Raw genomic sequence first — 12,974 nt, 5'->3', positions numbered from 1 at the left:
ATGTTTTCATTACTGTATAATCACTTGAATATAGTAATTGTATTTTTATCACCACAGAATTAGTTTTAATCTACAGACTCTGCAGGTCGCCTTCCATGGAGGCCGCCGTGTTTGACCACCATGTTTCTACAGTGGCCAATTATGGACAAACCATCCACATCCACCGTAGTTTCTCCTACACATTTCACAGCCCGTTCTCCATCCCAGGGCGTCAAATACAGACACGAGTGGTGTTCAGTCAGCGGCAATCTGCAGCTTCACCGCTAGATGCCACAAAAACCTACACTGCTTTTTTAATTTGGAGCAAAAATGAGCGACTGTGTCCAAAGTATGAACTACGTAGCTGCTGCTATGATGCAGTCACCTCATATCACCTCAGACAAACTAAATGCACAAAAGGTCTTATTGGATTCAAGACAGGGCCTCAAGATCAGGTAAGACTGTTATCAGGGTAGCTGATATTTTGCTTCCCATATTCCCAAAGAAAGTTACAATTAATCAAATTAACCAATTGCTGCACAACCTGCAGCTTTTCGTAGGGCTTCTGGGGGTCACTGGGGCTGTTGCCCACATTGCCCAGATAATAACTAATAATAATAATTGAATGGGCCTCATTAAAAGGAAACAAATAAAACAGGCAATGTCAAACATTTACCTATAAGCCTGGATCAATAGATATTCCTGCTACTTGTAAAAATATAACTCAAGTGTTGTGAACATTCTTCCACCAACAGTGAATTAGAAAGGGCTAAATGTAGGCAAACAACAGTACGTAAGCACTCTGTCCAGGAATTTTCTCTCATTCCTCCAGGCTTTTTTGGGTATAAGCTTAAAGTATCTCAGTATGCTTAGGTTGGTAAACCTTGGCCTGCAGTGTGAGGCTTACTGACATAACAAGATTTCTTATGATCTGAATGAAAACACACATCTTTTAAAGCGAGGTGCTGGCTTGCACGTCGACATCAAAGAAAGGAGGACAGTCTCCCACCTGAAACACTAGCTGTATCATCACTAATCTCTAGAATTCAAACTGAAGCGCTTCGGGCCGTGAACTATTTCTGTGGAATGAAAATTATTTATTTTAATTGTCCACCCTTTCTATTCAACCTCAAGGCAGTTTCTGCATCGAACAGCATTTAAGAATTCATCAACATAACACCTGAACCAAAAGGTCTTAATTTCAAGGGACATTTAAGTCTAGTTAGTTTAGTTCCTAACAGGGAAAGGTTTGTTGCAGGAGATCTTAATTAACATACAATATAATTAATAGCATATTTAATAGTTATTCATATTTTACACAAATTGTAACTTTTACACACAAAACTTTTTAGAGAATAAAACGGAAGGAAAAGTAAAACCACTTTCCTGCCATACATACCAGTGTGTGCTTATACATCCCAGTAATACCTGAGACAGTCATTATAGGTTTAAACATTTTAATGAACTAATGGTTTCATTCATGCCAAGATTAGTAGGGGCGTACTGCAGCTCCTCAGCAACACCATTATTCCAGCGCCTGCTAACAGTTAACGTTAACCTGCTGGAGTGATAAAATAACAAACCTGGATCTTCAATAGGAATCATATTCTCTGCACACAAGAGAGAGAGAGGGGGATAAACAATGGAGTAAAGGTTTAGGCAGTGCCTTTCTTACTTGCCACAAGTCAGGCGCAATAATAAGAGTTTTATTGTGAAAGCGGCGACCGGATGCCAACTCATATCACTGTGTCTGCCTTCCGCTGGTTCCTCAGCCTAAAGGTGGTGCAAGGAGAGAGAGGAGCGAGGCTCCTCACTGCGGATGACGCTATAGGATGGATTTATTTATTTATTTGCCTTTATTTATGTGGCACCGCTTTGCCTCTTAAACCCGCTTCATTTCAAACAGATGCGTCATGAGTGGCTCGCGCTCCTCGGCTCTCACTGCACCACCTCTGGAGAACATCTGGCTGCGGCTGCACGCGGCCGTGAAATATCCGCTCCCATGTTCTCCAGCAGCGCGCCGCTTTGACGCTCATCGGTGCTTCTGTCTGACTCCCCCCACTCCTCCCCCACTCCTCCCCCCATTTTTCCTCGCTACGTATACGAGGTGAGCGCACGCGTGTGTGTGTGTGTGTTGTAGTGGGCTTTGAGGATCAGGTCCCATCCATTGTTCTTCTCCTCACTAAGCCACTTTGTCTCTCTGACTCGCTCTGTGGCGCGCGCACACACGCTCGCGCACACAAAAGCGCAATTATCCACGTCTCCCTATCCAAGTCACACCTTGGCTGGCGGTGTGTGTGTGTGTCTGTGTGTTGTGTTGTCTGTCTTGTGTGTGGTGTGTGTGTGTGTGTGTGTGTCTGTGTGTTGTGTGTGTTGTGGTGTGTGTGTGTGTGTGTGTGTGTGTGTGTGTTGCTGCTGTGCCAGCCTTGAAGCCTCCGTACTGCTCTTTCTACCATAAACACCACTCCAAGCCTATAATTCCTCCATATCCAAGTACGAAGGGCGTTCGTAAATACCACGGCCTGCGCCCCTTTCCTCTCTCCTATAGCCGCTCCTCCTCCTCCTCTTCAGTTGTTATGTCGCAGATGAGCTCAGCCGGTTGCCTTCTGGAAAAACACCGGGTTGGACCGGGCAGTCCGGTAACGTGCTGAAGAGCGCTGCTGGTCTAGCTTCCTTGTTTGTTATTTTGTCACCGGGCAGCTGTTTAATTTGACTGCTCGGGTTAAAGACAATGAGCGGTTAGAAGAGCACTGTGGGCTAATACATCAAAACCTCCGTCCCAATATTATATTCAATCTGGTAACATTTGCCTACATTCTGTACAAGGCACAGTGGTGCAAAAATGTGATCAGATGGATGGCGTAAAGAGGAAACGTCAAGGGAAAGTTATTTAAAGATCTTCCTGATTATTTCATGGGCATTGTTCAGAATTCTCACAATTAAAACTCACAGAAAGTGAGCAGGATGCATCCTCTGGAAAGAAAATGAATGGTCTTACATAAGTTCAGGGCAATCCACTCAATAGAAACCCATCAGCGTTGACCACTGGCTGTATGTAAACAGCTCCCAAAAGTAAAGCCAAAACATATGGATCGCCCCCTGCTGGCTGGCTCCAGTGTAGGTCATAAACCCCGCCTCCTCAGTGTTAGCATGGGCCAAACTAAAATAATTAAATAAAATAATATAGTGGTGGATCGGCCGTCTGCAATACTGATGTCCCATTAACAGCAGGGTACTTTCTATTAAATCAAAACTTTTTCAATGATGTCACTTGAGGCCGCATAACATTCATGTTAAAACTCTAAAACGTAGTTTAACAGTTGAATAAGTGGAGAAGATTCAGAAAGTCTGCAGTCAGTAATGTCAATAATACAGCAACATCCATCTAAAGTTTTACTAGACCAAATAAGGCTTTATAGCACCAAAACATCTGAGTGTACTGAACTGATCAAAGGTGTGTTTTATTGCCAACAAATTCAACTTGTAGCTATATATTATATTAAATTATTATATTACAGATAGAAGAACAAAGTTGTGAACAAAGTGAACAAAAGTGAAATAAACATGTTATAATAAAATGTTTTATTTATAATTAGGTTTTTCTATTTCAATTAGCATTATAGCATAAATATATTAATCTACTGCATGATAAATACAACATGGTCATAACTCACACTACATCAGAAACCTCTATATGGTGTAAACCCTCATATATTTTCTATATATCTACAGACATAGTGTGTATAAAGCACAGCGATCTATGTAAATAATCCTTTGAAAAACCAAAATCGTCAAATTAATACAACTCCCAACTAATTACAATCCACTCTTCATTTCCTTACAGCAGTAACAACAACAGGTTTGAGCAGCCCCGACTTACTGTCAGCTACAGAGATTTCTCTCATTTGACTCGCTACAAATGAGCACAGTAAGAGAATTATTAATTATACAAACATTTTTATCATAGGTTCAGACCCACACGGGTGTTTGATGACCCCGTCAACATCATCATCCCTAATGAATCGGTCCCTGACAACCTCATCACCTCCTGCTGCTTGCTGTTTCCCTCCCTCACAGATCAATGCAGGCCAGCCGTCAGTGTTACTGCCTGTTAAAACAGCTCCGTCTGTAAAACATTATCCCGAGGTAATCCAAAACCACGTGATCTCATGCATACATCTAGCTGGATTTGATCATGCAGTAACTGCCAATATTGGTTTCGAGTTGGCACATAAATTGTCCATGCAGTCATGGTTGGATTTAACCACTAGGGGGCTGTGAGCCTCTAGTGGCCTCTCTTGGTTTGTGTTTGTTCAGTTAAGCACACATTTATTTGGGAATGTGCACCTTGATACAGGTACATAAGACAGATAAATAATACAGTTGTCCAATCTATTTACTGTTTGCAGTGAATCAAATAAAACCAAGAGACACTAATTTAGTCTGAGGACTTTGGAGACTTTGGCATTTCTTCCCTGCAAGCAAAGCCTAAAAGATATAAAATTAACAATGGATCATGTAGGAGCATAATTACAGTAAGTAGAAATAATGCAGTTCTGTTATTTGAAGTGAAGAAGAAAAGAGATATGTTTTATCATAGGAAATGAAAGGAAAGTTGTAGCTTAAAAAAACATCAGATCAACTGACTTTTGCTGGATTCAAATATTGCAATACATAAATAAACGATCAGTAGCAGCACTGTGTGTCTGATCTTAAACTAGTTACAAAGAAAAGGGGTTGAAAAACATTTTCCGCCAGCAAGGCCAGGGCTGTGTGGTTAACTTTGGCAATTCATAAGTTCACACTGTGGGTCAGAGGAGGCACAGATGGAAATTTCTCCTAATGACATTTCGTTGAAGTTGCAAGGAAGTGAGCACTCCACCCTATCTAAAATTACATGTCAATGTTTCAAAAGTCAGTTTCTCAGTATCTCTGGTTTAAAAGAAGAAAAACTATGCTGCTGGATTTCATTGCATAGTTGGTTCACATTTCAACTATAAGTAGCTAATTTATTGCAGTAGTATTATATTTATTGAGTTTTGGCCTGTTACCCAGCTAATTTAGAGATTTTAGCAGCTGTAGGGAAAGGAGTAAAAAACCTCAGCTGGGCCGTTTTAAATACAGTACTACACTGAAAGCTGAATATGAGCAACAGCCCAGACATTTGTTTGGATTCATTCAATCATGTTCCGATGTCAGGTTTCCCATACAGATGTCCCTTAGCATTGTATTTTCACTTTTAATAAGTTGTGTTGGAGATCTCAATCGTCAGGAGCCTCGGCTGCCATTTGGTACAACTTGCTTCAACTTAATTGAAAAACTCCAGAGTGTGATTAAAAAGCTGAAAATGTACACATATATAAATATAATGTCAATTTTGACACAATTTAACAGGTCTTTCTTTACAATGTGGCATGTAGTGCTACTGGTTACTAGTCCCACTCATTGCAGTATCCAATCATTGACGTCTAGGAGTTCTGAAAGGGAGAGATCTCTTAAGGGATCCCCCAATGGTGGCAGTGAGGACACGGGTTGAGAAGGAGGTCCATCAAAGTTGCTGGAGGTAGTCTGAGACACGCTAAGGGGACTTGGGACGGTGAGCAGGGAAAGCAGAGACGCGGGATTGGGCGCAACATGTTGACTATAACTTGGCTTTGAGGCAAAAGCAGAGGCTGGAGACGTCGCTAAGACTGCCTGAGGGGACACTGAGACGGGCCGAGGAGCAGGATCTTGAAGCGTTGGCAGTAAAAGAGAGGGCAGCTGACTTGAATTGATTGGACTTCCCCTGAAGTGACCTCGGTGTAGCTGGGGCACATTCATGGGACAACTTTGCTCCACTAGACCTGCGTTCTCTGCCGCTAAATGGGAGCGAGGGGACGCTACATTAGTTGAACCTATAAGAAAGGCATCCAGTGCATCAAGGTGAAGAGTAGAGAAACAAGCGTTTGCTGACATTGAAGGATGTTCATGGATGGCGCCTTGACTCGATTGAGGCTGACCAGCTGCGGTGAGAGAGCTGGAAGTTACAGCGCTGGAAACGAGGCTGGTGCAAACAGGCACAACATTTGTCTGCCTTGATGTGATTAGAGAAGGAGGATCACTAAACAAAGAGTGAGGAGCCGCGACTGTAGAGAAAGAGACAGAATAAGGAACGACTACAGAGCCGGAGGACTTGAAGAGTTCTGAAGACGAGCCGGCAGGTGAGGCTAATGTTGTAGTTGTTGGAGCAGGAGTTGAAGAGGAAAGACGAGTGCCTCCCACACAGTTAAGGGTTTGAGGACCCAGGCTGGAGGTTAGGGAGGTAGAAAGTGAAGGGGCAGCAGCTCGAGAGGAGCTTGAGGCCTGAGGAGGTACTCGAGGAGGGCTGGAGTGGGTCTGACAGCCGGCTGAGGGGGAACCCGAGAGGCAGGTTGTTGAGCTGGAGCTGGATGCAGAGTCTTTGAGGCAGCAGAAAGACTTGTGGCGCTCCAGAGCCGTTGTGTAGAGTTGGAGGTCTTTTTTCAATGAGGCAATCTCCTTGTGAAGGGCTGAATTTGATTGCTCCAGACCCTGGAGCTCCTACGGAGAAGAATAGAGGTAAGATAAGCGGGCAGCAAAATAGAGTGAAGATTAAAAAAAATAAAAGAGGATCATAAATGGCAAATAGTTCACTTCAGGTATATCTTTATTACCCCTAAGAGTGGCACTCATCAGCCATAAAAGCAGATTAAAGACATATGTCAAAAGAAAAAAGACAAAGCCAATCACATCCCACCCACATAATATCACTCCAGGCCTGACTCGTGCTGTAATGAAACACTACAGTCAAGCAATACTAATTATACTCTTCTTTAAGACTCTCCTCGTGTGCTGCAATAGAAAGCACAACAGCCAGTAGACCATATAATGTGCGACCACATCAGAACCTCAAAGGAGAACTGAAATATTGCTCTTTAGTGGCAGTCCTGCAAGTTCAGCATGAAAGGAGAAGGTTTCCTGCAGATCAGGTAAGTTTAATGTGACAAATAAAGAATCTAAATTTGGCTAAAAACCCTTAAAAAAAAACAACACAAACACTTCCGTAACAGTTTGTATTCACCAGTGACTGCAAGTCTAGACTTGAATGACACAGAAGAATAGCATTTCCCTTCAGAAAGATCACATTTCTACTATATTCTTCTTAAGGTCACAGAGTTAAAGTCAAAGAAGCCGTGCTACACAGTTGCGAGCCACGTGTGCTGACCCTTGACTTGACCGTGAACTGCTGACACCGGCTCTGTATTTTTGGTAAGTCAAAGTGGTGTGACGGGGCTTTCACCAATGCTTCTTCAAAATGAACATGAAGGACACACAGAGAGCAGAAAAGAAAGAGAAAGAGAGAGAGAAAGTGAAAGTCTGGACTTCTTCTACACGAAACATACAAACATACCCGCCCATTCATAAATCCAGTAAACACACACTTGTCCAACCAGGTTAGACAGGTAGGATGTGATTTAGGAGGACAATAAGGCAAACTGTAAGTGGCGTCAAAGAGCAACGTCTTCCGCAGGAAGGTGCAGCACAGTCAACTCTTTCTCATCATCATAATGAGCGTAATTTATCACACTTTATGTGTGTGTATCGAGATGTATTCTGTAAGTGATCAATCATATGACAGATCTATGAATATCAGATCTTTATATTTTAATATGAGCCTTTGTTATATTCAGTTATTCAGACAAGAAAAGGCATTATTATTGGCACCGCTGAGAAACAAATGAGCACAGAAACCTGTTAGAAAGGACATTTTAATAAGGCAATCGATAATCAATGAACACCAGCCATTTCAAGTGAATTTCTCCACTTCTTCATTTTCAGAATTGCTTTTGTGTCTTGTGTAATCTGCCGGTGCTGACCACTGAGCTGTGTGTTGCCAAAGAGCATCTCAACGATGACTTTTGGGATGATGCACTTATTTCTTGCCAAGAGTTGGATGAGAAGATCGGAAACAGTTTCATAGCTGTACGCTAAATTTGTAGCATAAAGACTGGAAACAGGGAAACAGGTTGCTAAAATGCTAACAAAATCCAACCAACCAGCACCTGTAAACCTCACTAAATAACATGCTTTTTTTCTTTCTTTCTTAGCTTATTTTAAAAGTACTTTATTTTTCTGTGTGATTTCTATATGTATTTGTATATTTGTATTTTTTATGTCACATTCCTCGTAGGTGTAAAAACCTACTTGGCAATAAACAATTCTGATTCTGATTCTGACTCTACAGGGGTTTTGTGTAAAGAACAACTTGTCGTTTCTACAAGCTTTTGTGTGGATTAAACAAATGAGATGCAACTTGTTAAGAGCCGAGAGCCAGTGCTCCGAGCTGCCAGTCCGGGAAGATAACAGGATGGCTAGCTGCACGGCTAACTGAGCTAACGGCAGCTCCAGCTAGTACAGCTGTCTGTCTATCAGGAAACTGTAAATTACTGAAAATTGAGGCAGAGCATCTGGCGGACAGCAGACATTCCTTCACAACCGAAAAAGCACTTCCTGCGAGACATAGCGGTCGGTCAGACGGACTGGGCGAGTGGGTGGGCGCGTTCCTGGAGCAGACGACCATACAAAAAAATTTACTTGTTGCGAAAGTCGAGGAAAAAACGTTGGAAACGTTGCCTACGCATTCACAGGAATGACTTTTTCATTCGTTTACCGCATTATTTGAAACTTTGGTCATGTTTAATATAATCAAAAATTAATAAAAATTTCAGAGGGATTCTTGGGGGATTTTACATGAAATACATCCCTGAATAGTTTTCAATAGTCACATTATGACGTTTCTGAGTCAGGCCACCTTTCGCTTCATTAAATCCAATTGGGAAAATTACTCTGTGCTTCAGAAAGCCCATAATGTGTGTGTACACCTCTGTGTTACACCACCTGTGGAATTTGCCCCTTGGAAAAGAAAGTAAAAAAAACAGAGACGGGAGTGTGTGTGTGTGAGAGAAGGGGGGGGCACAGAGAGAGAAGGGAGGGCCAATAGGAAGGGCAAAGCAGAGGGAGTGAAAGCCCTTCTTCTAAAGCTGAGTATTTACAAGAAACGGCTATGAGCATGCTGACAGATTACACAAGACACACACCACTAGTCACACAGCCTGTGTGTGTGCGTGTTTGAAAGAGAGATAGAAAGTGACAGAGGGAAGCACAGGGGAGAACGAAGATATGGAATGAATGTTCTGAACCTCATGAAGTTCGTCCGCTCTCTCTGTTTGTTTTCTCCGGGTCTTCCTCGCAGCGTCTCTGTTCTTTTCTTGTCTTTTTGTCCCTCTCTTTCCCGTCTGTTGTCCCTCTCCCTCTCTCTCCTGTAAGGATTAGTGCAACAGACACACTCTTTTAGTATTAGAATAGTATACACTGAGTCAAGTGAATACTTCTCTTGTGGTAGCTCCTACTGCCTCTTTTTTAAGGCAGACATTTATATATTTCTGTGTGATACGTGTTTTCGTAGGTCATGAGGAGAACTTATCACATGAAATTAGATGACATGTTCTTTCTCTCTCCAATAAAGCAGGAAGTTATTGTAGCGTGTGATGTTATCATCAGGAGCAGTGTCAAGTTGAAAAGTGAGGTTCAGATGTGAAGGTAAATTGCCGCGTTCCTGACTGATTTCCTATCATGCCCTGAGAGGCTTTCAATGTGGCTGCATCTAACAATTACTCCCATCACTGTGTTGGACTCTTCATCAAATGGACCCAAAATGAGACAGGAAGCACTCATTATGTTATGGTATTATTTTGTCTATATTAAACGTTTATCCCAGGTCATTGGCACTAAAAACAAGATAACATCATATTCATCTAAATGTCTGCCAGATGTCATCAAACGAGAAGTGCATTCCTCCCAGCTAAACTACTGAAAGTGTATTCATTGGCAGAGTTTTTAGAGTTTCTTTCAAAGACATTAGATGCAGTGCAATGAAGTGCACATACTGTACAGTCTGTACAATCAGTCTGTGCTTGCAGTGGGAATTAAAGTCTGGGCTGAAGCCAAGGAACATTTAACATCCATGATAAGTTGTGCTCAATATGTATTATGAGGTAGAAAGGAATGCTCGCTTTTTTTTCAGTAAATGTCCCCAGCTTGAGCTGAGCTGCGGGCTTTGTAATGACAGTATATGGTATGTGTCTGCTGACAGATTCTTAATGGGAAAGCCCTTTAATATATATAATATATTATATATAATGTTACTCATAGTGCCTTTATAGCGACTTAGACTGTATCTGAGGCGCTCAGTGGGGGGTTTATATGATTCTAGAGACACAATAAATAATAGTTGGATTGGGTAATTGTTATTATTTATTCCCATAACAGCATTTTATTCTAATATTTATTAATATTTACATGTGACATAATATTTTTAGTACAGTTTTCCTCCTGGCATTACAGTAACCCAACACTAATATCCATCATTGTGTCTATGTTATAGCCTATTTCTGTATTTCTGTCTGTTCTGTTTGATTGATTCTGATTGACTGATTGATCAGGAGAACTTACCGATCCAGCGGTGTTGCTGTGGCTCTCCTCAGCTGACAGCGAGCCGGGGCTGTTGGGTTCGTACCCGGTGTCCATGAATAACGGAGACATCTCTTCCCTCCGCATCAGTCTTGGCTGGCCCACCGACTGTCCACCGGCAGGATGAACCTTTACCCAGCTCGGATCATCCGCGCAGATAAAGCCGGTCCCATCCAACCCCTGAAGTTGGTGCACGACCTGCGCTCCTGCCTGCAGCCTCCGGTTGAACTCTGATTGACTCTGGATGACAGAAAAAGATTCCAGGCTCCTCCACGGGCAGTGCTGTATTGTTCGTGGTGCAAACTGAAGTTTGCTTGGTGACCAGTTGAGTCTGTAAATGTGTGGCAGGGAGTGAAACTCTCAGGCGGGCTGTGTGATGGCTTTTTAGCGCAGGAGGTTTGGCATCAGGGAGTGATGCAACTTGCTGCGACTGCTTTCAGTTTCTCTTTATTTTAAACTGACCCATTGCGGGGTAAGTGTGCCGGAGCTGTGCTGCCTTCACGTGTAGTATGTTAGTTTCATTTTCAACTGGGTATATGTATGAATATGTGGGTTTTAAAAGGGGATTAAAGCTGTGTTTTGGTGAGTGGCTGCTGTGTTTAAGAGGAGAGCCAAAAATGAATGAAAATGGAAAGAAGGAATAAAACAAATGCACATCCAACATGTTGCATGAATGGTTTTACCCCCAAATCTGTTTCACTGTCTGTAACTACTGACTTATCTGGTTTACAATAAGTGCCATAAAACTACATTTTCCCATCAACATGCAAGTTACTGTGAATGTTAAAACTACAGAATTGGGTTTGTTGCCAGGTAAGTGTTTAACTCAACCTAATATTTTCGACAGCCCGTGAACGCATTACAACAGATGAATGGGAAGAGATGTTCTGGGACAGGAACAGGTTTGGGCTGAATGACCAATTTAAGACTAAATGTAGCTCCTCCCTCACGTGCGGGGGATTTCACAAGTTGTCTCTGCCAGGAAATGAATGACCAAGCCCCCAGACTGCAGCCAGCAGCTTTTACCGGTTCTCAACAAATGATATTCTTTGACTATTTGTACAGCTGAATCTCTTCTAAAGTAGGCACATACATAGCCTAAAGGTTTTACAGTATCCAGGCTTGTTTTTTATATTAATTTACCTCATATGAGAAGGAATTCATTCATTTGACTGTTGGGCTCATTTAAAACAAAATGATGGTAGTAGGGATATTATATCAGATATCAGATATCTAATATCAGTGCTTATACATCTCACAGCTCAGAGGATATGAAGAACTCGCTTCTTAAAGATTCTTAAAATGTATTGTTTTAAGAATTGCTTTAATTAATTGCCAATTATCAAAAAGAATACATGTGTTTTATTTGAAAGCACCCCAATAAACTGATGAAGGTACATTTATGTAATTATTTTTTCCCCCTTATGTTAAATTATGTATGTAGGCCTACTGCTAATGTATTCGATTAATTTCTATATAGTTTAAACGCTATTCTGTGACACTGTGAGTAATACAAATGATACGATATTATTCAAGCCTAAGAGGAAAGGAATTAATGCAATTTGGTAAAGTTTTGGACAGCAGGATGTTTTCACTGTTGGGGCTATTAACTCTATTATTGTATCCCCCAAATAAATGAGTATTTTTGGAATATTTATGAAATATATAATGGCCACGCACGGGGGCGCCAACCCCGCACAGACTCCGCACAGACGCGCCTCTACGTCACGGCCACACCTTAAAAAAACCTCACCGACCAATCAACCGGCTCCGAACGTCTCCAACAACCAATCAACACCCGCCCTTTTCTCACCAACAGTCCAATCAGTGGCTGCGGGGGGCGGGGTTAGTGTTCCAGCCTGTTCCTGGTTCGCAATGCTGCTCATGGATGTTAAATATCTCTCATATAAAACTATAAACCAGTAAAAGCAGCCTTTTTATTACAACTGCGGTTGAACGGGACACCACCGGCGATGGGTTTGCTAACAATTTTGAAGAAGATGAAGCAGAAGGAGCGGGAGATGAGACTGCTGATGCTGTATCCTGTGTGTTTACCAGCTAAGCTTAGCTGGAAGTTAAAGTAGCATCGATGTAGAAACGTTATGATCCCTTTATGTGCGTCAGTAACGTGACAGCTGGCGTATCTCTGCGCGTGGTTACAAAGGTTTAGGGTAACTGTTGCATGTTTGTGACGCATTTTGTGCTGTGTCATGCTACCTAGCTCGGTAGCTCTTTGTCATTGTTAGTGAAGTAGGTTCGTTGTCAAACAGGAGAGTCTCTTCTTTAACCTGGCGGGGCAGAGGACTGGACAACGCGGGGAAGACCACCATCCTGAAGAAGTTCAATGGAGAAGATGTGAGCACCATCTCCCCAACACTGGGCTTCAACATCAAAACAGTGGAGCACAAAGGGTAACACACACACACACACACACACACACACACACACACATATAGATACACACAGAG

The 12,974-nt window shown here is 42.2% G+C and overlaps 2 protein-coding genes across 2 annotated transcripts in view; one reads left to right on the top strand and one right to left on the bottom strand.

The window, feature by feature from the left end:
- Positions 1-3,585: 3,585 nt before the first annotated feature.
- On the bottom strand, positions 3,586-10,979 carry batf2 (basic leucine zipper ATF-like transcription factor 2). Its single transcript, XM_035675016.1, has 3 exons — positions 10,489-10,979; positions 9,177-9,296; positions 3,586-6,537 (listed from the first exon to the last, which is right to left on the bottom strand). Exons 1-3 carry the CDS (start codon positions 10,591-10,593, stop codon positions 5,422-5,424), a joined length of 1,341 nt encoding a protein of 446 aa, XP_035530909.1. The 5' UTR covers positions 10,594-10,979; the 3' UTR covers positions 3,586-5,421.
- Positions 10,980-12,336: 1,357 nt separating this feature from the next.
- arl2 (ADP-ribosylation factor-like 2) overlaps positions 12,337-12,974 on the top strand; it is a 3,453-nt gene continuing 2,815 nt past the window's right edge. The window contains exons 1-2 of the mRNA XM_035675685.1: positions 12,337-12,544; positions 12,807-12,917. Coding sequence (XP_035531578.1) covers positions 12,480-12,544; positions 12,807-12,917 — 176 coding nt within the window. The 5' untranslated portion in view covers positions 12,337-12,479. The remainder of the gene's footprint in view (positions 12,545-12,806; positions 12,918-12,974) is intronic.

Source organism: Morone saxatilis, unplaced genomic scaffold, assembly GCF_004916995.1.
Source record: "Morone saxatilis isolate NCDOM2014 unplaced genomic scaffold, NCSU_SB_2.0 Contig4, whole genome shotgun sequence".
In the NCBI taxonomy this organism is placed as follows: Eukaryota; Metazoa; Chordata; class Actinopteri; family Moronidae; genus Morone; species Morone saxatilis.
This window is presented reverse-complemented; position numbering and strand designations above follow the sequence as displayed.

What these genes read in the sequence shown, in the direction of transcription:
- batf2 (XM_035675016.1), bottom strand. Translation starts at nt 10,593, where the DNA reads ATGCGGAGGGAAGAGATGTCTCCGTTATTCATGGACACCGGGTACGAA. An exon ending in ACAGCAACACCGCTGGATCG is followed by an intron (nt 9,297 to 10,488) that starts GTAAGTTCTCCT and finishes TAATCCTTACAG; the next exon opens with GAGAGAGAGGGAGAGGGACA. An exon ending in GAGCGGACGAACTTCATGAG is followed by an intron (nt 6,538 to 9,176) that starts GTTCAGAACATT and finishes TCTTCTCCGTAG; the next exon opens with GAGCTCCAGGGTCTGGAGCA.